The sequence below is a fragment of the Drosophila mojavensis genome, unplaced genomic scaffold, assembly GCF_018153725.1.
Source record: "Drosophila mojavensis isolate 15081-1352.22 unplaced genomic scaffold, ASM1815372v1 contig_231, whole genome shotgun sequence".
Taxonomy (NCBI): domain Eukaryota; kingdom Metazoa; phylum Arthropoda; class Insecta; order Diptera; family Drosophilidae; genus Drosophila; species Drosophila mojavensis.
The window spans coordinates 5670086-5697283 of record NW_025318772.1 but is presented as its reverse complement, the minus strand read 5'-3'; the positions used below and the strand labels follow the sequence as shown (position 1 = coordinate 5697283).

The 27198-nt window shown below is 43.9% G+C and overlaps 1 protein-coding gene across 18 annotated transcripts in view; it reads right to left on the bottom strand.

Annotated features, from left to right (window-relative positions):
- The window catches only part of LOC6575077 (heterogeneous nuclear ribonucleoprotein R), a 46627-nt gene that overhangs the window by 13441 nt on the left and 5988 nt on the right, over positions 1-27198 (bottom strand). For 5 of the 18 annotated variants that reach the window (XM_015167825.3, XM_015167822.3, XM_015167818.3 and 2 more), the window contains exons 1-3: positions 1948-2263; positions 405-523; positions 13-334 (exon numbers count right to left, since the gene is read on the bottom strand). In XM_015167825.3, coding sequence (XP_015023311.1) covers positions 13-334; positions 405-523; positions 1948-2113 — 607 coding nt within the window. In that variant the 5' untranslated portion in view covers positions 2114-2263. Of the gene's footprint in view, positions 1-12; positions 335-404; positions 524-1947; positions 2268-8207; positions 8305-10945; positions 12762-19798; positions 19886-27198 lie in introns of those variants that run through there. The other 13 variants (XM_015167830.3, XM_015167816.3, XM_015167824.3 and 10 more) reach the window with 12 other exon arrangements.

Sequence of the window (27198 nt, the reverse complement as noted above, 5' to 3'; positions counted from 1 at the left end):
TATTTAACCCACCTGTGGTCACATCCAACGTGTAACCGGTGCGTTCCAGAATCTTTTTGATCTTCTCTTCGTCGGGACCCTTCACCTGTATGGTGCTGGCGGTCGCGGGCACACCCTGTTGGCTGGCGCGACTCTTTTGGCGATAGGTTTTCATAACCCCACACAAGTAGGCAGACTTATTTGACACATGCTCCAGATTTGACTCGAGGAACTGACTAAGCACATTCAAGGCACCATCAACGGGAAACTCCTTGAGCGCGTCCAGTGCGCGCTCGTCCAGCTCGGCGTGGGCAAGTTTGCCAGTTTTGTAGATTTCATCCAATTTGCCAGCGACCTAATTGAAAAGACAGACAAATTGTATTTGAAACAAAAATACCTCAAATATTAATTAAGCTCTTAAGTACCTTCTTGTCCAGACCATATTCCAGCAATTTGGGATAATCCTCTGTACGTTCGCCATCGCCACGGTCATCGGCTTTCTGGTTAATGTCATCTAATAGTTCGCCATTGCCTTCCGCCATTTCTGCAAGTATAAATAGTACATTGATACGTTAGTGTGCTTTTGGAGCCATGCAAAATAGCGGCACTTTAAATACGAGCGGTGGCTGCCACCGAAATAGGTCGCGAGCAAATGCGAACGAAATTCGCACGCATCGCACGCATCAGAAAATGCCTAGCTCACAGAACGAGAGAGCGACGGAAAGAGAGAGAGCGAGGCAAATTTGTGCAAAAAAGTTCATTGACTTCAAACAAACGCACGTTGCGGGCGATCAACGTAGTGGGAGAGAGAGATAGAGAGAGCGTAACGCACGCACAAATAATTGCGTGCGTGACAAGAGCGGGAGAAGTTTTACGATGCGTGTCAAAAAAGAAAAGTAAACAATAGAAAAAAAAAAAAAAGGCGCGTTCGCAAATTATGCGTGTGTGCACGTTCTATGGTCAGAATCCAAATTGCGGGACTCACGAACAGGCCTTTGGCCGCTAGCCGATGGTCGGTGGCCGGCACACGCGTGCATGACGTAGTCAGACACGGTGACGATGACAGTTGCCGTTCGTGTGTATGTGTGTGTGCCTGTGTTAATCAGCTGTGTGTCATTAGAACGGCTGGCCGATATAAACTGGTTGGCGCTACTGTATTCCTAAAGCTTGTTTTGCATTAAACGCTGGGCAGCTTTAGATTTATATCAATTTCACTTGCGAATTCGCACATTAATATTCATATGGCCTCATATCGCAATATGTGCAATGCAAATGTTAGCAGCTGCAACTGGGCCAGTCATAATGCAAAGGCGAGTGCGAATTCGAATTCGAATTGAATGCCCGTTGCCAAGGGCCACACACACGCACACAGACACAAATACAATTAGCAGTCAGTTCTAACAACTATTATCAGCATGTATGTATGTATGTGTGTGTGTATATTTATTTGTGTTTGCGCGATTGCCCAAACAAAACCGAAATACATACGCTGCAAACACAAAAAGAACAGAACTATGGAACTCGATTATTGCGTAACGTTGTGCAAAAAAAAAAAAAAAAAAAAAGTGATCGGAACGCGAGAGAGCGAGAGTGAAATGGAGAGCGTGGTTTTGCGGTGACGAATGGGGGGGAGTGAATGCGATCTATGTATGCGCGAGCAAGTGTGCTCGTGTATGAGTGCGTCTAGGTGTATGTGTGAGTGCGTGTGTGTGAGTGCCTGTACGACTTGCTCATAATTCGCATTTGCGTATATTGCAAAAATATTTTCAGCGCTGCTTTTTGTTTGTTGCTCCGCTCGCCAAAGCTCTCACACAGTTAAGCTCTCTTTTGGCTATTGCTATTTCGTTTCATTATCGCCGATTTTTTTTGCTTTCTTTGGCATGACATTGAAAAAAATTGTGTTTGTCGCTGTCGTTGCTGTTCCATTTTCGTTGTTGTTATTATTTTATTTTCGTTGTCGTTACTCACTTGAGGCCCGAGTTTGGGACTTAATCTCGTAGCTTTTGTTTGTAGTGGCAGTAGCAGCGGCAGCGGCAACAGCAGCTGCGGTTCCGTTGCCATTGCCGTTGGATTTTCGACCGCCCAAGATGACACTGGTGCCAGCGGCAACGCGCTGGGTAACATTAACCAGCATGATAGTAAGACAATTGCCAACAAAAACAAAACAAAAAGAAAAAAAAATTCCAGACGATTTGTAATTTACTTAATGAAAATTAACTTTTTGAAGCTTTTCAGAAAGGAATTTAGTTTTTTTTTTTCACTTGAAAATTCCGAAATGTTTGGCCCACGTCTAATTTTTCAGAACTGAGAAAAAAACTGATTTGATATAGCCAGACTAGCAAAAGTCAAGTCAGGCAAAGCCTACTTGACAAGCATTTCAGGCTCGTGCCAATATCGATAAATGCCTCGAAGACTAAAAACCTGGCAACTCTACACTAACAGCTTATACATTATTTGACATGCATATATCGAAAATATAATGGAGAAAGCAAAATGCGCTCAGATGCATAGCTTATAGAGGTGCTGCCCATTTCCTCTTTGGCCAGTAGCTTCTTTTTGTGACATAAGAAACATGACAACTTGGCATAATGTGTATGTGGCTAGTAATGCATATGGGATTACGAGGAGTACATTTTTTGTACCGTATTAGTATAGGACTTTGGCATAACGTGTTGTGGCATTCGTAACGGTATTCATGGCGCAACACTCGTGCTAACCCTTAAGCACAACACTTGGACGACCTCTGCACATTCAATTTGCAAATTTGCAAATTTTTTCCACTTTAACTTTTTTCCATTTTGTTTCTTTTTTCGCTTTTTTTTGCATTTCTGTCCTTTCTTTCAACATCATTTTTAATGCATGTTTGCTGTGGCAACCGGGCCGTGTTTGCCGTTACACAGCTAGCTCCGCCCACAGTGGTTGGGGCTTCACAAATGCATAAAAATATATGTATGTACATGAAAAAGCAGGAATTTGCATGGCTCGTTGTTTTCTGCAGCCGCATGGTAACTACCTCAATAAATTTCACGTTGACGCCGGGATACGTAAACAACGGGCCCAAACGAGCCGCACTTGTGTTAGTTGCCCCTATAGCCATGCAATGCGCTATTTTTTGCACCCCTAACAGCGACAGAGGGCAGAGAGGGCACCACCACAGAGAGCAGAGGGGAGAGGGCAGATTGCACCGGCTATCGGGCTCCGGGCCAAGAGATTATGCCTGGTGTAAGGTTAGTAAATCACCGATATGACAAATGCCTGGCGCGTCCAACTTAATGCAGCTTTCAATAACAGACAAAAGAAAATCAAAATTGCTGATAAAGCGAAATAAATCGCTTTTCGCATCCCTCGCTAAGCGAACGACAGCACTAGACATTACGCCGCCGTCGTCGCTGTCTGCAACTGGAATTACAATGCAATGCAGTTGGTATGCCAGACAGGGTGACCTGCGGGCAAGCGGAAAGGGTTTGACTGAGGTCTGCCCTGCGCTGCTCCTCTGCTACTACTCCAGCTGCGCTGCTTTTGAGGGTTGCTTGTTTTTGCGCCAGCCAAATGACTGTTAAAGCAGGATTTCCCCAATGACATGAGCTTTAACTCGAATATTAGCTGCTGCAGGGGAGAAGCTTAACTGAGGAATTTGTCAATTTTTTATTATTCTTACATCATATTTATAACACATTTGATATTTTTAGCAAGTGGAGAGGACAATTTTGTGCTCTTGTTGCATTTTCAGCCAGTGTCATTTGGGCCTCAGCTCGGCCGTGCATAAAAGTTTGTTTTCAAGAAGCTGCAGAAGGGCGCAGAGTGGCGCGCGAAGTAAATGGTCTGCCGAGAGGGGAGGGGGGTGTCTTAGTGTCCATTTAAATATTATTGCCATGAACGAGGACGACGACAACAATAGAGGCAGCGGCAGTCCGGCCCCCGGAAGTGAATGCGGAGATGGGTGGAGAGGGACAGGGGGGCATATTATTGATTTTCTGCAAACGCGTATGGAGCTGGGCAACTCCCTAGAAGCAATGGGGCAGGCGCAACCCTTTGGCTCACACACTAGCCAAACGCCGGCCAGATAAGCCAGTCAGAACGAGTGCCATAAGCCGATTTAAGGCACGAAAATAGCTGCAAGTAGTTTCGACTGCAGACATGCTCCATGCTCTATGCGCAACATGGCCAGCCGGCAACGGGGGAGGGGCGAGGGATCCAAACGGAACTGTGGCAAATGTTTGCTGTAATTTATGGCCAGAGGGTTGCAGCAAAGACGGCGGTAGCTGGGGGCGGGGGCGGCGGCCAAGGTGGGTGGTGTGGTAGTGCTTCAGAGGCTCGGTCGATGTGGCCGCATAAGTTGCAGAAATTAATGCCATTGCGACAAACTGCCAGGTAAATTAGAAAGGGGCGAAGAAGAAAGTAAGCAAGAAGAGAATGGAAATTCTTGTAGTTTATGGTAAATCAAGCACGCAAAATGCATTTGCCATTAAGCAAATTTGATGTCTAAGGAAGCCAGACGGGCCGACAAGGATAAATGCGGAAGCCTTTGAAATGCAACAAACAGAGAAATAAGTGGATTGAGCTGAGGTTTATGGATGGATTTCACTTGGGTATTTTGTGAAATGAAATGCTTCAATAATTAATGTTGCACAATCTACTACGAAAATTTCTGAGAATCGCATAGGAAGTCGCATCCTCTACTGCTATTTCATCTCTTTCACTATTCTCCTTTAAACGAGCTCTGCTGCAAGGACATAAAACCTGTCCACATTTATCATAGCAGCCGTTGGCAGTCTGCGCCTTGCATGACATTTCCCGCAGGACTTGAGCTTGCCAAAAATCGTAATCTTCACAATCTTTGCTTGTTGGGCCAAACACAAACAAATCTCAGGATTTGGCCGCTTCTGTTGCCAAGAAACCAATAAGACGGCTCCGTTCGGCCACTACCAGCAAAATATTTTGGCAGTCGTAAAACTTTCAATATTTGATGCACACACACACACACACACACACACACACAATTCTGTGGCCAAAAAGCTCAGGACATGCTCCACGATGCTCGACGAGGAGCATCAACAACAAATGCAAGGACGAAAAGGGGGCACATGCAGTCACGTGCACCGCGCCCTGACCAGGCACTAAAAAAATTCGCTGCAATGCGGCTGACTGAATGCTGGGCACGACGCGAATTCCAAGGGAAGGCTGAGGAGGCGAGGGGCGGCACAACAGTTGCATGCAATGAACATTGTCTGCGATGTCCGGAATGTGGAACTATGTGCGTGTGTGTGTGTGTGTATTTGTTACTTGTGCAGTGAAAGGCTTGCAAAAAAAAAGACAACATACCGGCCAGTACATAAAGGCGCCAACACATACATATATGTACATATAAATATACTCATATATACAAAAAGATCAGAGGCATGAGAACCACGTTCTAATTTTCTTTCGCCAAAATGAAAGGGGAATGCTCTAAATAAAACTCTGCATGGTAAAGACAGGGCATCTCACAGTCGTGACCCGTGAAGCCGTAGAAAGAGAAAAGGTTATTCAGCTTGCGCATCGCGCAGCCAACAAGCTTCCTATCTCTCTGCTCCTCTCTTTCTCACCCTCTCTCTCTCTCTCTCTCTCTCTGTGGCTGCACAAGGAACCAGCCAAGTTGTTCATGCCTCTAACAACGGGGGCATAGTTTGGCTTTCATGGCGAATTAGAAAAGTGCCGGCTGCAGGCGCCGCTCAATTTCAGCAACGAGATGACACTACCGGGAGGGGGCGCTCCTCCTGGCAGCTACTTGACTCGGTTGTATCTAGCGTTTTTATTTAGCATATTTTATTTGCGAAATTAGGCTGAATGCTCTTGCCAGCCAGGCGGTGCGCTTCGGCCGCCCGCTGTGCACAGTGAACGAGGACATGGCGCCGCCTGCAACTGTGGCAGCCAGCGCCTGGCACAGTGCAGCACAGGACAAAGCAGAGCCCGCTGATTGCATGGCGGCTGTTGCAGTGTCATGAAATGTTGCCAGCCTTGTGGCATAAATTGTGGCGTGCGAGGAAATTACAGTGCAGCAACTTATTTTACGGTAAATAAAAATATATATAATTTACATTCTGCAAATTTATACTTGAAAGCATTACGGAAATAGATTTGGAAGACAATAACAGAATTGGCTGTAGCCTCTCAGCCCATCAGATAAAATAACTAATCAGCAATTCTTGTTTTATGTCAAGCCCTATCTGCGCTGAGCTTTTGGCTTAACTGTCAAAGTTTCAGACTTTCCAAAGCCAAGCAGAAAGGCAACATTGCAAGTTAAATGAAAAGACGTATGTATGGGAAAATGTGTAGGAAAAATGGAAAAGCAGAAATGAAAACGTGTTTTCCGGCAACGAGCTGGCCGTGCCCACCGGCTCGAACAGCAAACAACTAGCAGCGTCCCCTTCAACCCACGAGCCCACTTTGCCTGAAGAGCCATGCATTCATGCAACACCAACTGCAGAGAGGCTCCGCGTACTCCCTGCGGCAGCACCAGCGGTTGGGGGAGAAGAACGCAAAGTAGAAACGGAGAAAACATGGCGAAGCGCCAAATTATCCACACATGCCGACAACAACGACTGGGATGTGGCGGCTGGCGAGGACGAGAGTGAGGATGAGCACGAGGATGAGGACGAAGCAAGCCAAGGCAGTTGGGAAAGAAACGGAAACAAGACAAGAACTGCAAATAATTGCAGCTGTACCTCTCTACATTTCTGTCTCTCCCTCGCACACTTAGTTGCTCTCTCTCACTCAAAGAGGCAGAGAGCGAGAGAGAGAAAGAGAGAGAGAGAGAGAGAGAGAGAACGCACGTATTGCACTCGAAAGCTTTTGTCGTCTGGCAATGCAGCAGAGCTTTTGGCGCTCAATGCCCTCTTGCTCTCTTTGCATGCCCATGCCCCTCATTGCATGCAACGCGCCGGCCGGTTTTCGCTTACTTTTCACATACATTTATTCTCTCTGTGTGTGTGTGGTGTGTTGTTCGTGTATGTGTGAGTACTGTAAATTGTGGTTTGTGTGGACGCCATTTGGCTGACACGTGGCTGACGTGGAGCTCAGCAAAAGGGCACATGGAAATGCAATGCAAAAACAAAATTGCCAAAGGAGTGCAAAATCAACTAGCTTTAGACAGTGTACGGCAACAAACAGAGGCCGAGACAAAAACTAAAAATCGGGAAAGGAAAGCAAAAGGCGACGCAAACCGGTTTAGCACTCACCAATCAACAACAACAACAGCAAAAACAGCCACAGCAGCAACAACAACACATAGCGATGCGGGGCAACTTTGTCTGGACTTTTCTTTATTTTAAGTTCACTTTTAATGATTTGTGTTTGCGGCGGCGGCAACGGCGGGCGATGCAAGAGTAAAAATCAAAATGGTGGACACAGCAGCATGGGACAGAGACGTCAGCAGCGCTGCTAGCGAAGGCGCAGCGGCTTTTAATGCGATTGTGACGATGTTAAATGCATTGCCCACACACGCACACAAACACAAAAACAGGCACACACACACACACTTTCAGAGACACAAATGCTCAGACAAGCGGAGCGTCGCAGACATAAAAAAATGTAGCCCCGTCAAAGCTGCATGTTCGTGTGTGAGAGTGTGTGTGAGTGTGTGTCTGTGTCTGTGCTTGGGGCCGCTTTTGTTATGGCGACGCCTGTGCTTGTGTTTGTTGCAGTGTTGAACAACGCAGTCGATGGGGCGTTGTTGTTTTTGTTGCTGCTGCTGCTGGTGTTGCTGTTGCTACTGCTGTTGCTCTGCTGTCGTCAAGCTCTGCTTCTAGTTTCTATTTTCTGCCTTTGCCTTTTTGCATATGAGTGAAACACCTGAACACGCACACATGCGCACATACATATATACACTTAAATTGATTTCGTTTCATTTCACGCCACACATGTCAGCTGTTTGGCTTTAAATATATCTGCACACACACACTCGTACATTTATATAAAATGTTGCTGTCTAATGTTTGCACTTAATTGCACACACACAAACATTTGCCAGATTTGGGGTCTGAAGAAATGCCGTCGCTGACTGCTTGTCGCGCCGTGTGCTTTTACTCATACACACACACTACCATTCACAACACTGGCACTTGATATGGATACGTATGTATGTAGCTGTTGTTGCTGTTGGCCTTTCTTCGCACGTGTGTGTGTGCGTGTAAGTGTGGCTGTGTGTGAGCGTGCAATTTGCAGCGGCAAATCAACTTTTATTTCTTTACCTTTTAATTTATTTTGCACTAAAATTCACAAAAATCCACTTTGTATGCACTTTTTAACTAGATTTCGTTGTTTTGTTTTGTTTCTATTTTTTTTTATTTTTTTTATTGTAGATATTTATAGCTAGCTCCTTTGCATTTTATACATTTATAAAATAATTTGTATATTATATTTTGTATTTTATTTATTTATTTATTTTAGTTATTTATGAGATCACAGTGGCCGTGCCGTTCCGTTCCGTTAGCATTTCGCTTGCCGCGCGCGCTCTGCCTACATAACTTAGCGCACCTAGTATGCGTATGTGCGAGTGTGTGTATATGCCTGTGTGTGCTTGCGAATTCTCCAACGAGCATCAAACGAAAATACATTCATACATGCATGTACATATATACAATATATACACGCACAAAATTGAACGCTTTGTTCTATTTTGATTTCGCTTTAGCACTGTACAACACACAAGTGAACTTCTATTGCTAATTTCCGATTATTTATTGTAATTGTAATTTGCGTTTGGCAGCCACCGCGTTGTAATAATGGCGGACGCAACGTCTACGTCACCGGTTCTTGGTTCGGTTCTTCGCACACGTCTGACGTTCGCTGGCTGCTGCTGCTGCTCAGTTGGTCTTCACGTCGTCACTTGCGTCGCACAACAAAACCCACAAACAACTCTGGGGAGTCGCAGCCGCAAGTCGTAACGAAAGCTGCAGCGACGACGACGTCGACGGCGACCGCTGCGACGACGACGGCTACAAAAATGCACACACAGTCAAATGAGTCGGCTACAGACAACGACGCATGCACACACAGATACAATGCACACACACACACACACACATATATCGACAATGACGACGACGACGACGGTCAGAGGCAGGCAAAAAGTTTTGCAAAGCGTGCAAAAAATACAAAGAGAAGGCGGGAGAGCGAGAGCGAGAGCGCGTGAGAGCGATTATATCCAAGTGTGCGCTGACGCTGGCAGCGCTACTGAGAGAATAAGCAGCGCGAGTGGCGGCAGAATTTGCACACCAAAGCGTAAGGCGAAAAAACATGCACACAGATACACGCACACACGCACAAATTCTCTCTGTCGCTCCGACGCTGCACAGAAGATCGTTTGTGTGTGTCTTGAAATGCAAAAATGTGTACAAAAAAAACTGTCGGCGAGCAAAGTCTTGTCGCGTGTGGAACGCAAGTTTTCATGAGTGTGTGCGTGTGGAACGTAGCGCTATCTTCAAATATACAAATAAAACGCGAAAAGTGAAAAGCATAAAATAACTGCAGTTCAAGTACGTAAATAAAAGCGAAATCGGCTAAGAATTATTCTAAGCACACTAAAAAGGAAAAAAATGTTGAAAGTAAACGATAAACAGAAAAGCGTCGACGTTCCACATACCATCCACACGCACACGCACATAAAATATGCGCGTCTATGCCAAAAAAAAAAGAAACCACACACACAAACAAGACCTACTGCCTAAACATTCCTTCGAAGGGGTTAAATGAGCGCACTACAAAACTAAATAACAACCATAGCAAATAAAGTCTGGCAATGTTTTTCGTGAAATTCTCCAATGGAACAAAATTGCACACAACTGCATTTGGTTTATGTATGTATGTATGTAAGTGTGTGAACAAAAGCGTAAAAATATTGAGAGATTGGCCAAGCGAACAACTGGCCGAACCCTGCGCCCACGCTTATCTGGTGGGCCCGTCGTCGTCGTCGCTGACGTCGACGTCGCTGTTGTTGCCATCGTTGCCGCCATGCGGCATTTTGGTCATGAACTTGTGGGTTTTGCGAGCGCGTCTCGTCGAGCTTCCTTCACTCTGCTACTGCTGCTGCTCCAACCAATTCACCTCCCCCTTGACGGGGTCAGTTTTTGTTTGTCAATCCCCTCTTCTCTCTCTCTCTCTCTCTATGTCTCTCTCTCTCTATCTCTCTCTCTCTCTTTCTCTATGCTGCGCCCCCTCCCTTCCTCTCTCTATCTGTGCCCACATAGCATTCAATGCCATTTCTAGTGGGCGTCAGTTATATGCTTCGCGCTGCGTTTGCACGTGATTTTTAGCGCTTCGCTTTTTGTTGTTTTATCAAAATATGCAGTTTTATTTATTTGTGCTCTTGGAGCACTTGAAAGACTCTCAAGTTACCGACATATTTGGGAATTCGAAACCATGGGAACACCCCACAGAATACCGAAATAACGTTTAGAGAGTAACCTAAGCTTTTCAATTCGCCAATATTCCCAGAATCTAACATTAAACAACGGATATTAGTAAATGTACCGTTATTTAATGTCGGTTGCCCGGTCATGGCTGGTCGAAAAAAGCAATCAAATGGTAAATATTTCTATTCTCCTTCAAGCCAAATCTAAAGCTTCAGTTTAAAGTAAAAGTTGTTTATATTTTATAGAGGAATAATTTCAGTAAACTTTCAAAGCATACTAGTATTGTAATGCTGCTTATCATCTAAAATTTGAAAGCTATCGCTTCGTTAAATTACATGTTATGTTTTTCGAATGCGTTACCAAATTATTTCAATCTGATTGCAGTTGCCAATAGTTTATTTATAAAACTGCAATCTTTTTTAGTAAACGGTCAAGCGAATTATTACCATATCAACTCAATCTCTCTCGATTCTATTATTCATTTGAATGGTGATAACGTGGGGCGCAACGTAAGCCTCGTGATTGGAATTGTAGCTTTAGCCACGTATCCAAAGTTAGATCTAGTATTGACTTACTCAAGCGAATTGTAGCTGTAGCCGCGTAGCTGCTTTAGTGATGTGTATCCAACTGAATAGAGTATCCGATTGTCTGCAGCAGGTGTAGTTATTTAATCCGAGTCGTAATGTATATTATTTTACTATATTTTGCACTAAAACACAAATTACACACTTATTTATTATGTACTCTTTGAAAATGTCTTCCAAGTTATTTTCTATTATAGAATATATATTATATATGTGTATGTATTTTTTTTTTTACTTTTGCACGAGCAAGAAAACAAAACAGAAACAGAAACAGAAACGCAACGAGCCGCAGCAAAAGTCGTTTTCAATTTCCCCCCGATCCGATTGCTTGGGGTCTGCCGAGTTGCAGATGCTGAGTGACCGGCGTACAGTAGAGCGAATGATGTTTGGTGATGATCAGTCAGTCAGTCTCTCCCTCACGATTACGCTCTGTCTCTCTCTCTTTCTCTTTCTCCTTCTCCCTTTCTCTATCCTTCACTTTTAGCCGCGTCAAATGCAGCCAGCGTCAATTGCAATCAGCGTTGCATTCGCCAACGAACTGATCTCGTTGTCGCCGCTCTGTGGCTCTGGTTCTGTCGCTGCTTTTCGCTGGGGGCTGCGGCGCAGGAAGTGCACGAAGCGTCGCTCCGAGAGCTGGCCGAACAAGTTACGAGCACAAGACGCACTCCGTTCGGTTAGCGATGCGCCGGCTGCTGCTGCTGCTGCTGCAGTTATGCACAATGTCTCTCTCTCACTCTGTCTCTCCCCGTCTCGCTCGATGCAATGCGCTCGGTTGGGCGTTTACCTCGTCGTATGGAGCTTTTTACGATTTTGCGATCGCCAATTGCTCGCTCTCTGGTTTTCAGCGCGGCTTCAAAGCTTTAGCTGCACTTTTCTTCACTACTGCGTTTATATATATGTGTGTGTGTAGGTAGGTGTAGGTAGGTAGGTATGCGTGTGTGTCTTGTGTTTGGTAATTGCATCAATTATCTCAAGTTACGTAAATGCTTGTTGTGGTGAGCTTTGATTAAAGCTTGCGAGAGTTACAGTTGTTTTTGTAGCTTAAAGGTTTTTCGAGGCACGTTTTGCAGTAAATGATTGCTATTTAATTATGTTCAATTTTGATTTAGTTCTCCTGCGTTTCCGTTATTCATGTTCTTTAGTCGACAATTGTGGCGTATCCTCTATTTTTTGCGGCGATTTTAAATCTTGCTGCTTCCGTTTTCAAATGCAGTCGATTCAATATTAAAAGATCAATTCGATTTGTTTTGTTAACTCTTGGCTATGTTTTTCATTTATTAATTCTTTATTTCACTTGGTCTTCGCACTAAAAATCACTTTATCAATATTTTGTGTACTTTCAACTGAATGCAGTATCAATTTTCTGTTTTCACATACGTGTTTATTATGTTGATCTGCGTGATATTTCAGGTTGTGTTTGTTTCACTTGTTAGCAATTTGTAAATTTTATATTTTATTTTAATGCACTTCCAAACATGGCGCTGCATTTTTATGCGCTTTGCGTGCCCATAGGAGACGTTTAAACTTGTGTGTATCCGGCAGACACTTTCTTAAAATTACAAGTTTTATGCATAGACTGCGTAGCTATTATTATCAAATAGTTATTCTCGTTGATATTATTGTGATTGTTGTTATTATTATTATTATGATTGTTATTATTATTAGTATATTTGTTATTTTTATTATTGGTAATTAGAAGCGTATTATGCTTGGGTTCCACGTAAAACACTTACTTTATTATTATAATTTATTTACCGTATTATAATGGTTGCAAATAAAGAAAACTTAAACAAAAACTGGCAAATCTTTCACTAAACACTAAGAAAACTTTTTGATAACAGACTGGAATATCGCATTTCTTTTTATTCTGGGTTATTTTTCTATGTGTGTGTGTGTGGGAACGATGTGTTTAATGGTTTCTGGTTTTTTTTTTCTATTGTTGTTTAGTTAAATATTGAGTTGTGTTTGAATATCCAATATATGAAACGTATCCGCGGACTCGTTAATTTTTTGATTACTCAAATATTTATTGCATCCAAAAGTAGTCGGAAAACTCTTAAATGATAACTTCGTAACGCTGCAGACCGAAATATGTTGATATCGTAGTGAATTTAGTTATTTTAGAATTGATTTAGTTAATATTTTGCATGGATTTTTAACCGTTTGTGTAAAAAGTTCCAGATTTGTAACTGCGATTTTTTCGCATGGTCGTTTGCGCGTCCGCGATACTTGCGAGTGGAGTGGCGATGCGATACAGATACAGATACCCGGCAGTTCAGTCAGTCAGACGACGGTCTCGCTGAGCTACAGCTACAAAAAAGCTTGCAGCGACACAAACACACACTTATACACACAAGCACAGTCACAGGCACACACACACACAAAGAACTCTGTCGTTGACGTCGGCAAAGCTTCGCACACAAGCGCAGCGTGCGTTTCCTTTTTGTTTTGTTTTGGCATTCGCAGCGGCGAGTGGTGCATTGGTATTGGTATGCATTGCTTGCATTCTCTCACTCTCACACACACAGGCAGACATGCCCATACACCACCATGCTCGCTGTGGCTGTGTGTGCTTTTTGTAGTTTTTGCAAACGCTGTCAGGCAGGCAGTTACTCAGCTAGCAACCACCCAGACGCCGCAGCCGAAGTCGCTTTGTAGTCAAACATTTTGTAGCTCGAAGCTTGCTCAGTGTCTGCAGTTCTGAGAGACAGAGCGAGAGCCAGCAAGAGAGAGAGAGAAAGGGAGAGAGACAGAGACACACAGAGAGAGTGCGAGCGGCTGTGGCTGTTCTCTATAGTTACTCTCTCGGCATCTCTAGCCATTGGTAATAATCTTTTTTTTTGCAGTAGAGTCTATTGGTATTTTGTATTATTTTTTTTCGAGCATACCTACAGTCACATGTAAATATGTATGCGTGTGCCTGCATGTGTGTGCATACATATAAATTTTTTCTGCTACCTCAACGTGACCCCTCACTTTTGTCGCTGCGTTTTTGTCGCTATGCGCCGCCGACTGAGGAACATTTCAATTAACTGCAATTCTTCTGCTTCGGGCAATCGCAATCCGTTCGTTTGCTTTTCTTTTTGCTGTTGTTGTATGATCGTGTTTGCTCTCTGCCGGCATCCAAGTTTAATTAACATTAAGTCTGCCCCTGACTGACAAACGTATCTAGCATCTAGATGCGCCGATAAGATCCATCGTCTCTTTTCATATTCGAACTTATTTGCCCTCTCTCGGAGCTTTTGGCTTTTGCTAACTTAATTTGTGCGCCTGCTGCAGCAGGTGCGTTGACCGCTCTGGCAGCTTAAAAGCTTAGCTGCGCGAGTGCCATCAATGAGATCATCCAATTAGCTGGAAATTATAGATCCTTTACGGCTAATGGGATTATGTACAGAGACAACCGTCAGTGTTTACTTTTGCTACAGTTGCTGCTTATCAGCATTAAATATCGTTTGATAACAATGTGAATGTTCGTATATGATTCACTTCCGTGGCAGTGGCTCTAACTAATTTATCAATCTAATAAAATCAAAATGTTGCAGTAATCTTTACTAGTTGATAAAAATTTCGTTTTTCTTTTATCAATTCTGTCTTTGCTCTGCCAGCCGTTAGTGAGAGTAGACGAATTGGCAGGCAAAAGCAAAAGCAAAAGTAAAGAGTCGAATGTGTCTGCAAAATGAATAAGAAGAAAAGGCGCAGCGAGGATAGCGATTCTCCAGATGATGACCAGCATCATCAAAAAATCGGTGGCATCATCAAAACGTAAAGTCCAGCAACAACAATTGCGGCGATAACGCAATTTTAGCTAAAAACTGCGGCATTGAATCCTGTTTTTATTCCCACAGTTTTGTACAAGGCTTACAACTGACCGGGGGGACCGGGATTGCTAACCAAGTCCATGCCTCAGCCCTATAGGGCCCCTCTCTAGCTGCTGCTGCGGCTGATCAGCGGCGCATGGTCATCATCAATGCCGCTGCTGCTGCTACCGCTGCTGCTGCGTGGTCTCAAAATAATAAGATGACATCCAACACTTCTTGCGAGCGGCAGGCAGAAAGCGCAGCCGCAGTCGTAGTTCAGACCTTAACCTTACCCCATGCGCCGGTGGTGGTGGTGCCCCTATACCTCTGCCTCTGCCTTTGGCTCGCTCTCTACCCCCTTGAAGCCGGCCGCAGTCCGTTCCAAATATTTTTATATAAAAAATCGCTTTTCTGATGCCGATTCGCTCGACGCTCGCATAATAAAACTTTTTCTGCATGCTTTTAATTTCATTCCCCAGATACCAGAGGCAGCAACAGCAGCAGCACCACCACCACCGGCACCACCAACAACAACGACGATGATGATGACGACGACGACGACGACGACGATGATGTCAGGGGCAGCGACGCAGACAGCGGCGCACTTGGCCACACAAAGGATCGGCCTTAAGATCGTCGCGAGCACGAGAAAAGGACGCAGGGACTTGTCTCCATTCAAATGAATGTAGGTAGAGGTACTCGAATGTACCTGAACCTCTTGGCAACGACGGCCACAAAAGGATGGACATTGTCCAGTGACCAAAACTTATTGAGCACTGATGATAATTTCAGCTCTTAGCTGTTTTTGCTGTTGCTGTTGCTGTTGTAGTTGTAGTTGTTGCTACCGTGCTTGTGCTTGTGCTTGTGCCGGTGGTGGTAGTGGTAGTGACAGCGGTAGTGGTAGTTGTCTTGACAGTTCTTTATCGCCCTAGAGATACGCGATAGAGTTTGAGTCCTACTGGGCAAATAAATGTTAGGGGCACCGTACGAATAAAAGAATGGAGCAGGTCTTAGAGGCGATGTGGTTCGATAGGCAATGTGGTTCAATCATAATTCTGATCAGTTAACAAAAAAAAAACTTTGAATAGCTCTACGGCAGAATGAAAATTGAAATTTCGAACGGTACCAACTCGAATCGAGACTAGATTCATTCGCTTTGTTCTTTATAAATCTAAGCATGCTTACAAATGCCTGTTGTAACCAATCAGAAATCTAATATACATTATGTAATACTTAAAATATATATCTATTTTAGTTCTTTCCCTGAACTGAATCTAATTTCTTTTTTAACTGTGATCAAAATGTTCTTAGTTATTGATATCATGTGTAAGTTAGTGCAGCTGGGCTAAGTTCATTCAGGTTCGCTGGCCGTGGTCAATGTTGTTTGCCTAAGTTCTTAAAGCACAGGAAGTAGATGATCAGCATCAAAGCAGAGAGAGGCCATGGAATGAAGAAAGAAACTCAATGCGACATTTGCATTTTTAATGCAGACCAACAAATAAATCTGCGTTTTTTTTTTTAGAGTTGATTTCGATTTTTTTGTGACTGGTTCGTATCTTTCTGATTTTTTCTTCCTTTTTTTCAAACGCGTGTTTTAAAATATGTTCGCGTTTTTTGTGCAAGACCATCTATAACCATTGTGTGTACGCTACGGTGTCACCTTCGAGCGGAGCGGAGCAGAAGCAGGAGCCGCTGACCAATGCTGACCAGACAAGACAAAACACACACACACACATAACTAAAGAAAAAAAAAAAAGCGAAGGATGGAAAAAAAATCAAGGAAAAAGCTAAGCAGAAAAGCACACAGAGCGCGATATCCTTTTGTGATATATGAGTAAGTTGTACCTGAAGGATGCGCCGCCGTCACTGAGCCGTTGTGCACACACAGCCATGAAAAGGAGGCTGCTGCAAGGCGATCGAGGCCGAGCCAGAGCCAGAGCCATAGGCAGCGGCAGCGGCTGCGGCAGCGGCAGAGGTAGGGCCAGGGGTAGGGCGGTCAGACAAGCTGCATTCGCGAATCTGTGCCTCTTGGAGTTTATCATTCGATATCGTGCATAGACTGTGATTATTGTAAAGAGGTATATGCGGCATGGAATGGAAGCGGATGTGGCTGAGGCTGAGGCATGGCCCAGCACCCAAGGAGCAGCAGCCCTTGGCACCACCAGCAGCTTTTAGTGTAGAGCCCTGACCAAGGCCCAAGAGCACCCCTCGCTTGTGTATGGGGTGGTGTTGATCCTTTGTTTTTCAGCCTATGGCTGGTGGGAAAATTTATCTAAATTGTTGATGGCGTTTTTTTTTCGTATAAAAAGTTTTTTTTTTTTATATATATATTTTGCTAAAAAGGATTTCGTATTCTTATTTTTTTTTTGTTTTTTGTCATATTGTGGAATGTTTTGTCGTCACTTTTTTCAAAGATGATGCGCAAGAGCAAATGGCCCAAAGTCCATAAATTAAGCCAGGGCAAAACTGACAGCGTACGAAGCTAAGGATCAGCGTCGAGTATATAGAACAACAACAACAACAACAAAGGGAAATAAAAATGAAATTGGATGAAGGTGTTAAAACACAATGGCGCCGTTGTGTGCCAGCTGATGGTATTGTTTGATTGCCTGTGTGTGTGTGCCAAGTCCCATGAGCAGGAGGAGTAGGAGCAGGAGCAACGCCACGAGCATGAGCCAGCGCAACAGCGAAAGGATAATACTCTAAGCGAGAAAGTAAACATTTTTAGCCAATTAAATGTCAAAGGCAGCCACTTGACAGCCACCGCCGCCGCCAACATCGTGAAAACTTCAGTTGCCAGGCAGCAAAATCAACAGCGGGAAAGCTGCGAGACATCAACGGCAGCTGAAAATTGCGGGCGCTTTTCACACGCCACCAACAACGCCGAAGGGTTGGCAATTATTTTTAACGAACTTTGCCCCGCTGCTGAAGTGCATCAATACGAAGAGTATTGCCATTCGAATGGCATTCGGTTTGCCAAATATTGCGCATACGACGCGGTGCTCGCAGCGGGTAGATCAACGAATCTGAAGCCGAAGATCCATGTGTAAGATTCTGCAGAAAGCAGGCCACAGCTGCGATCGGCACACATAAATCAGAGCCGTTGCAGCTGCCACAATCAAAGCATTAAATCAATTTTAACTTGGCCTACATTTCGCTCACTGCGTGTGCAACTACAGCAAAACTCGAACCCTTAACTCGAACCCCTTGCAACGGCAACGCGACAACTGCAACTGCAAGCTGCACATGGCGCCCTTTTCCAGTGAGAAAAAAATAAACTAAATCTGTCCACATGGCGAAGCACTCAACGTAGTTCACATATTCAGCTTAGGCTTTTGTTTCTCTCTTTCCTTTTTTTGGGTCACTTCTTACATGGCTGAAACGCAGAGCGCGTTTGCAGCAACGTAAAGTGTTTCACCTATATATTTAGAGGTGTGTAATATATAGCATGTTTTCTTTAAACTTTTTTAATGAAAATTTTTATTTTTTCAATTTATTTCTTTAAAATAGTTTTTATCAAAATCTTAACTTGGTCGGAACTTCAACTTCATCATTAATTATTGACATAAAATTGAACTTAATTTCATAATTGTAAAGGCTTATAGTATTTATCTCAATGTTTTCATTAAACCTTGTTAATGGTAATTTTTCTATTTATTATACCCTGAACCCATTGAAAATGGGAAATCATTATATATTGTTGTTTATTTTGAGTGCAAATTTTTCCTCTACTATAAATTCATGATTAAATATTTGTTTAAAATGTAATATAATAATTCTAAAAGCTCTTGACTAATTATTTAAAACAATTTAATTTAAGGCTCATCGTAATGTTTTATTAAATGAATTCAATTCATCAATCTGAAAACTTATAGTATTTATCCCAATATTTTCTTGAAGCCCGGCTAATGGTAATTTTGATTATTATTATTTATTGACTCTTTAGTGCCTTTTGAATCTACTTTAAATTCATCAATAATTATTTACTTAAAATTTAAACTTGGTTATTGGTATTTTTGTATTGTTTATTGCTTCTTATTGTCAACGACTCTGTGGTGCATTTTGCCTCTACTTCAAGTTTATCAATGTTTTCCTTAAACTCGATAATTTGATTTAAATTTCCATTTTGGTATTTTGTCGAGCGAAGATTAATCGAAATAAGATCTGAATATGCATGCCATCCAGGAGCTATTGACATTATCTTTTGCATGTTGCACATGGAGCATTGTAAGGGTAGCGGCACTGGGGGCAGCCAAACGTTGCCTGTGAAACGTCGCAACGAGAGGATTTTCTCTGCTTTTTTGGTCTCTCTGCTGCTGTCTGCCTGCAGCATATTACATAGCTATTTACTTAACCCATTAATTCTGCAGTGCCAGCAGTCGAAAAAAAAAAAAATTAAATTGTAAAGGCAGCAAAGGTGCTGACATCGCGTTGCCGCTTGCAGCGGAACAGGTCGAGGCGCTTGCGGCGCAGCCAGGGAGCCCCAGCAGAACGTGCAAAAGGCGCGAAGAGTTTTATGTACACACTTTTTTATACATATATGCACATAAGTAAACACGTATATGAAGGTGTATAACCGGCTGGACCTACACCAACATGTGTGCAACAGCATGGTGCAGGCAGTTGATGATGATGCACAGTTGCTCTATGGACGAGCACGCCGAGCTTAAAGAACAGAGCAGCAGACGGTAGAGTGTCTCCTGGCCATGTCAGTGGCGGGGAGCACAAAAAAGTCCTTGAAGTGTCTGTGTGTCTCTCCGACAAGCTAACCTCAAAATGAATTCCCCCTTCCCCCCTCCTGACGGCACACAGGATGTATTATGGGCTGTGTCGACCGGGTTAGAGCCAATGAAAACATTTCCGCAACCTGCGCGACGAGCCAAAGTGTCTTAGTGAAGTTTTCACATAACAGAGCATCATTTAAAGTGTGTGTGTGGGAAAAACAATTTGCAGCCAGATGGAGCAGATGGCGCAAATGGAGCACCGCTACCAGCCACCCAGAGCACACAGGCCTAGAGAATGAATTAATTGAATTGGTTCCACTTACCGCCATGTTGACCCATGGAGCCGTTCCGTGCGGAGTATATCTCGGTGTTGTAGGCGCGATACGACTCACGTGCAATATTATGCGCAACTGCAAGTAAAGAATGGTGAAAATATATAATTAAAAAAAATATATATATATGTATAATAGATAATCAATTCAGATTGGGGATTTGCAATGTCTTCTATTAGCCAGTTTAATATGGTTAAATATCAATTAAGGACAGATTTCATATACACAGTATCCAGAAGCATGCCACACACACAAGCATATACCCATGCAACCACACACACACACACACACGCATGCAAAACACTCATAAATGCAAGGGGTAGGCCTATAAAAATCGCTTTGCTGCAACTTCATATGCGAAGAAGGACGAGAACGAAGTTACTGGCAAGCATGACAGCGTGTTTCGGTATGAGAGTGTGTGTTTGCATACGTCAGTGTGTGTGTGTGTGTGTGTGAGTGTGGGTACAGTATGTACCAAGCGGTGCATTGCTGTTCCTGGCACAGCCCGACTCCTTTTAGCTTTTACTTAACGTTTTGCATTGTATTTTTTATTATGCTTATACATTTCTATGCAAGCGCGCATGTGTGTGTGTGTGTGTGTGTGTGACCGGAAACTGCCATTTAAAGTGCATTTTAAGAGGACGATTGCGTCGCGGGGCTGTAGTAGCGTGTGCTCGTCCGAGCGCTGCTCGACTTGGTTGCTTCACTTCACTTGTGTGTTAAGTGAAAAGAAGAACTTTGTCCCAACAGCTCCTCCTGCTGTCCCTGCCTTTGTGTTTTTGTTTTGTTGCTGCTCCGCCTGCTCCGGCTACTCCGGCTGCTCCAACTTTTGCTACGGCCGACGTGTTTTCTTACGCCAAGCATTTGTTATCGTATGCAAGCAACTTCACTTCATTGTGCCTCTCCAGCTGCCTGCCCGCTTGACTGCTCGACTGTCGGACTGTCCGACTGTCCGACTGTCTGACTGCTCGCCTTTGCCTGCTTGGCTACCAAACACGTGTAATCCAACTCCTTTTAATTACATTCAACACCCTTCGGAGCCCCCCTCGCGCGCTGAAGGTGTTCCGAAGCCAGTTGCTTAGCTGCAATCCTTAACCTTCCCTCCAAATATCGATTTTCAATTTAAGTCTTGTGTCCCCTGGCTCGAACAAGGTGTTAAAACAATTTGTAAAGGTGCCAGCCACAGGAGATGTGCACAGCGAAGAAGAAGAAGAAGCGGACAAGTGCAGTCAATTGCTAATAATATCGAATTAAGGGATCATATTTGCCCGCCAACCAAATATAACTGCAACAAAATGCTGCATACTGCAACGCCAGAGTGCATCACGAGCCAACACAGCTTGAGGTACAGTCAGCAGTCAATGCACAGAAATCATTTGGACTATATTGAAATACTTGAGTTATGCTCACGAAATGCAAATCCCTAAGTCATAGCAGCTGCTTGTGAAAACGCCCCCGTCGCCCTGAGCCCGCTCTGCCTCGTATGGCTTGGTTTGGCTTGGCTTGTGGCTTGAGCTTGGAGCAAGAGCAGAGAGCAGAAAGCAGAAACATTAAAGTATGTTCACACATGAGTTAGTTTTAAAAATCGCTTTGTGCTATTTACTTTTTGCTGTTTGCCAGCCAACCCATACAGCAATTCCAGAGGAATAGGTCAGTACGGTGCGCTGGGGTGAGGGTGTCCGCGTGTGTTTGTGTCTGTGTGTGTGTGTGTGTTAAAACAAAATGTAAGTGTAAAGAGTGGCACACAGGACTTGTAGGTAAGCACATTTTATGCATATAATGAGCATATAATGAGTACATAATATTAAGTGCAATGGCTACCTCTCACGGCTCAACCCTCGCTGAATGCATTTGCCCTCGCCGGGGTTCAATGACAGCGCAGAAGGTCGAACATGCACATGAGCTGGAAGAAGCGAGCATAGAGCCGCCAGCCAGAGAAGGAGAAGGGATGCTCGCTCTAAGCAAAAATTATCCTTTTGGCATGCAGGATATCGCTGATATATGACTTCGATTTCGCTAGAGCACAAGGCACGCCAACTGAGGAAGGAGCGGAGAGCACTTGGTGATGCATATCTCAAGAGGCGACACCAGTTGCCGGCGATGCCGTGCGCTTTCTGCAGCTGCCAGCTGCCAAGATACAAAAGTATCTCATAGATAAAAGTTAATGTGCGCAACTAGCAACTGCATCCAGATGGCGGCGATGACCATAAAGCCTCTCGCCCAGCCATCAACAGCATCAGGCTCCCTATGCCAGGAGCTTGCGATGAAAATATTGTTCGCGTAACTTCCGCTGCAAGTTTCACGGATTTGCTGTATTTTGCATTATGGTTTATTCATTCTGCATTTTGTGTTTGTGTTTAGCATGATGTTGTGCCTGGCCGTCGTTGACCAGAGGAAATCTTTTGTAATCGTGCGATAACCCCGCAGCAGCGAACTTGAAACTCAACCCTTAAGCGGAAAGCAGAAAGTTGAAAAACAATGCCGAATGCAATGCAATTGCATGTCCAGCTTAGCAGGATCCCTGCCAGGCAGCAATAGAGAGCGGCAGAGCGCGGCACAGCTTTAGTACAGCCGGGCAGGTCCTTCGCGGCAATTAGAACGCGGCCGGGCAGGCAGCTCAGCCAGCCAGCCAACGAGGCCTTGTTGTTCTTGTTGTTGTTGTCTTTGTTGTTGTTGTTGTTGTTTATTTACATATTAAAAAATGGCATTATGTTCCTGAATAATGGCACAAGGAACGATGCAATGGAGGCGACTTGCTTGCATTGCTTTTGTGCGATATGCGAGAATCCTTTTCGATATCTTTTGTATTGCAACGCATAGCGAATGGCAGGGATTGGACATCCATTGTATCCAGGCAGCAGAGAAAGACAAACAGGAAGCGGGATAGGCAAGCTATGAAATTAATACGCATAAATTACATGCCGGCCAGCAGTTGATCAGCCCAGCAAACAAAGAAAGAAATGACCATGGGAAAGCAAAGCTGCCCATGAAATGCAGCTGAAGATAATTGCATTCCGACTTAAAGGCATTACGGGAACAGAATGCAAATTTCTGAATTTCTTAAAATGCATAACTCATAGCCGTCAATTGTCGTAGTTGGAGCTATGCAAATTCCTTGGCTCGAAAAATCGAGAATATTCGTCTTATTTCTTCTGCTGAGTCCTTGGGCTGACAAAATCGAATCGAAAGTGCCAAATAATTGCAATGCAGCAAAGACACAAAAAGGCGGGGAAAAAAAGGAAAACAAATAAAAAATTAGAAAATTGAGAATTCTAGTCCACTTGGGGTACACAAAAGTAATTTAAAAGCTGCAAAAGGCGTTAGAGGAGTTCGAGGAGGGACAGGCAAATGACCAGCACAAGTGCGAACTGAGGACGAACGCGGAGTCGACTTTGTTGCTTGTCAGGTCATTCGTTTGGCACTCTTGTGCTTGCTTGGGTAACTTTGGCTATTGTCGTAGGTCCTTGAAGGGAGAGAGCGCGCGCACAAGTCTTGAGCTCAGTCGGGCACAACGCCTCGTCGCCACTTGCCGCCCGCGAGCCCAAAACCAAACTGTAAACTGCAAAATGCAGCAGTCACAAACTGTGTGACCTGCGGCTATTTAGGAACCTGCAACAAGGACCGAAGCCATATGCGACAAGGACAACAATTGAATTACACAAGACGAACTATTTGCTGCTATACTGTGTCTCCTCCTCTCCTCGTTGCAAATAAAAGTTAGCAATGACTTGAAACAAGTCGAGCTTCCCTGCCCTGCCGCCTGCAGACGACGCAGGGGCCACAGCGAGGACACATGTCAGCCAGCCAGGACTCTCAAGTGGCCCTCGCCGGCCAGAGGACATGTTTTCTAAAACGGAAATTAGGTGACAGCAGCCCCAGACGGTAAATGAGACACGGACTCTTTCAGGTATTTCAGCGGCCTCGAGACGTAGACGTCTTCGATACAGTGGGTTAAAAGCTACAAAACTCCAGTTGAAATGTTTATATTTTAGATTGGTAATATAATAAAAATATAATACATATGACTAAAGTTTGATTTATGTGCTAATCTATGATATCTTGATGAAAGCTATATTATGTAAACTATACAAAATAGAGTACAGTCCGGCTATAACGACTCCGCTTAATGCGTTCGTACGATTGTTGCCATGAAAATTTCGGCTCACAGAGCAAACTTATATGGCTATAGCTCCGGATATAATGACGGATAATCGGATTCTATATAAGCAATAAAAACTATACAAACCATATAAAATAAAAGCTATCTAAACTCAATATATACTATATGATCTTTAAAACCTATACAAACTATTTACATAAATTGGATTATAAGAGAACGGAACGATATGCCTTAAACCCCATATAAATGTAAATTGAAATTTTTAGTCTAAATTTATGCGCTTGTGATTCGTATGAGCTCCACAGTGCGAGAACATCTTGGGTCAATTTTAATTGCTGCTTTGTGTGTTTGAGATTGTGTATTAGTTGTTGGCCTGTCAGAGCTTTTTATTGGTGCTCAAATTACTTTGATGTTGCTGCTGTGTCCAGGGGGCAGAGCCATAATGCTGATGAATGCCGACAGGCTCTGTGATGCGTAGTCTGAATAAAGATTGATTCGCTGGCCCCAGCAGCAGGAGTCGCAGAGCAGCCGTAACTGCAGCAGCCTTGCCAACAACGGAAGCCGGCTAAAGCTTGGCAAGGCGCAGCAGAGGGCGTATAAAAAGTATCTAACGGATGCAATAGAGCGAGCCCTCCAGTTATGCCAGTGAAAGATGGAGCAGGAGTCGCAGCAGCAGGGGCCGCAGGTCGAGCTGGGGGGTGGAGGCGTGCAATGCAATTAACGCTGTTCGTTTGCCACGATAACATTTCACAATACAAAAGGCAAAAGCAACTGCAGAGGCCCAGAGTGTGGCATTTGAATGTGTAGCTGTATCTGTGAGTGGGTCGACGGCGTTGTATCTCTCTATAACTCTCAGACTGTCTGGCAGAGCGCGCGCGAGAGTCGCGTGTGCAATGCTGCAAAATGTTTAAATTCGCAATTCTTTTTCACTTTTTGCTGCTGCTGCTGCTGCTGCTGCTATTGCTGTTGCTGCTGCTGCTGCTGCCGGTGATGTTGGTTTGGGTTATCGTCTGGCAACGGCAATCATAACAGCCCGAGGAGCCGAAACCGAATACGAGAGGCCGAGACCGAGCCACAACATTGTTGGAGCAAGTGCGGCGGCGGCGACGGCGACGGCATGGGGGCTGCGCAAGAAGACGACGCCGGCAGCAGGAGGAGTCAGCGACGGCTGGGGGTGCTGGGGAGGAGAACAGGGGCAGGCGAGGTAAGCAGGCAGCCAGCCAGCCAGTCAGCCAGCCAGCCAGGCAGCAGCGGCGGCAATAGCGACAACGACAACGTTGTGGATTTTGATTCTGGGTCATTCACCCTTGACAAAAAAATTTTGCGCTGTGTTAGGCCGCTTTTGTATGTGTGTGTGTTGTTTGCTGCTGCTGCTGCTGCTGCTGTTGTTGTTGTTGGCTGGCTGGGATGGAAGTGCTTTGCCATTATTATTGTTGTTGTTGCTGCTGCTGCTGCTTCTGTACACTCATTGCTGCTGCTGCTGCTGCTGCTGCTGGCGAGATTGCCGATGCTGTGACGCCCAGCACGTACAGGCACATCCCAATTTTGGGGCTATGTTTTGCTTTTTGGAAGCCAATGCCAAAAAACAAAATAAAAGAAAAATGCAATCCAACGATCGCAGACATGTCACAGCGCGCACTTTGCATATGTCCAAGTCTATAGCCATGTCCATGTCTAACCGCTGCAGCTTTTTCTTGTTCCCTTTTATATTATTATTTGTTTGATTTTTTATTTTCTGTTTGATTTTGTTTAAATTGTGGCCTTTATTTTCTCCCGTCTGGTTATTAGCATGCAAAAAAAGCATTCTTTATTTTTCTTCTTCTTGTTTTTCCCTTTGTTGCTTTTATTGCCTGTGGTTTTTTGAACTTGCGCAAAGATTTCAATGAATGCGCAATATACTTTATTTGATGTTTTTGTTGGTGATTTTCTTCAACGCGCTTGATAAAATATTATCAACATTTCATTTTGCTTAGTTACTCATTTAAGCAACTGCTCTTCAAATAAATGTTTAAAATAATCTTTAAAATTTATAAATAACACAAATATTTTTGTTTTACTCATTTTGAATTTATTAATATTTCAACATTGTGGCAACGCATTTGCGTATCAAGCGAAATTCCAATTTATTATTCATTAAAATTTATTAATATTTTAAAATGCTTGCAGACATTAGTTACAGCTCGTGAATCAATAGATAGTCTTTTTAACTTTATTTGCTGGAAACTGTTTTAATGCTTTTGGCACATTTTCAAATAAAACTTTAATCTCGTTGAGCTTAGCTGCTATCGCTGCACAGATGCGTCCGAAAAGCTTCAAAAATAAACTTCTGTCGCAACGCAATTGCCGTTGCCATTTAGGACAGCAGCAGCAGAAACAACAACAATCAATTACAGACAACAAAAGCAACAAAAAGGCGAAGCAGAAAACTAAAACAGAACCGAAAGCAAAACAAGTGCAAAATAACTGCAACATTTTTTGGGGCAGTTGCAGTATTTCTGTTTTGTCGATTCCCACGTGGAAAATAAAACAATGCGAGCGCCGCGTAGATTTATCTGCAATACGAGGTGCGGCAGCAGGATAAACAGTGCCTACCGCACACACACACACACACACACATACACAATCTCACACAGCACACACACACACACACAGAGAGGAGCGCGCGCGGAAATGTCAGTCGACAAACTGAAAATTATGTTTGTGCCAAATTTAAGCTGGCTCCTCTTTTTTGGCCAGCAGAGAATTGGCGCTGTAATCCAACTCTGGGTAAAAACTGAAAAAAAGACAAGCAAAACGACAGGTGTAATAAATAACCCAAACGAACTGGCCAAAACGACCGAGCGACAGTGGGTACCACTGCAATGTAATGCAGTCGCAAAAAAAAAAGGAAAACAAAAAGAGAAAATAAATAAAAAGGGAACGTAGGTTGCAGCCAGTCGCCGCTAATTCGTGTCATTTAGCACAGGTGGCGACAAAAGGAAGAGCAGCGGACACAACCACCAACGAAAACAGATTGACAGTGATAGGAGCCAGGAAATGGTTGCGGTTCACGAGACTTTTTGCACAGGTTGTGCCAAATATCTGTGTTGACCTCGTTGTGGTTTTGTACCGAATATACCAAATAATGCACATCGGCTATCAATGTCGGATCTATAAAGTTTTCCGTGGGACGGCCGTGTTGCCGTTTTTACTGGCAGGCGCCCAAAAATGTGCTCTGCAGTCGTTTTTGGGATATGCGGCATATAATAAATCGAGTGTCAACTGTGAGTAA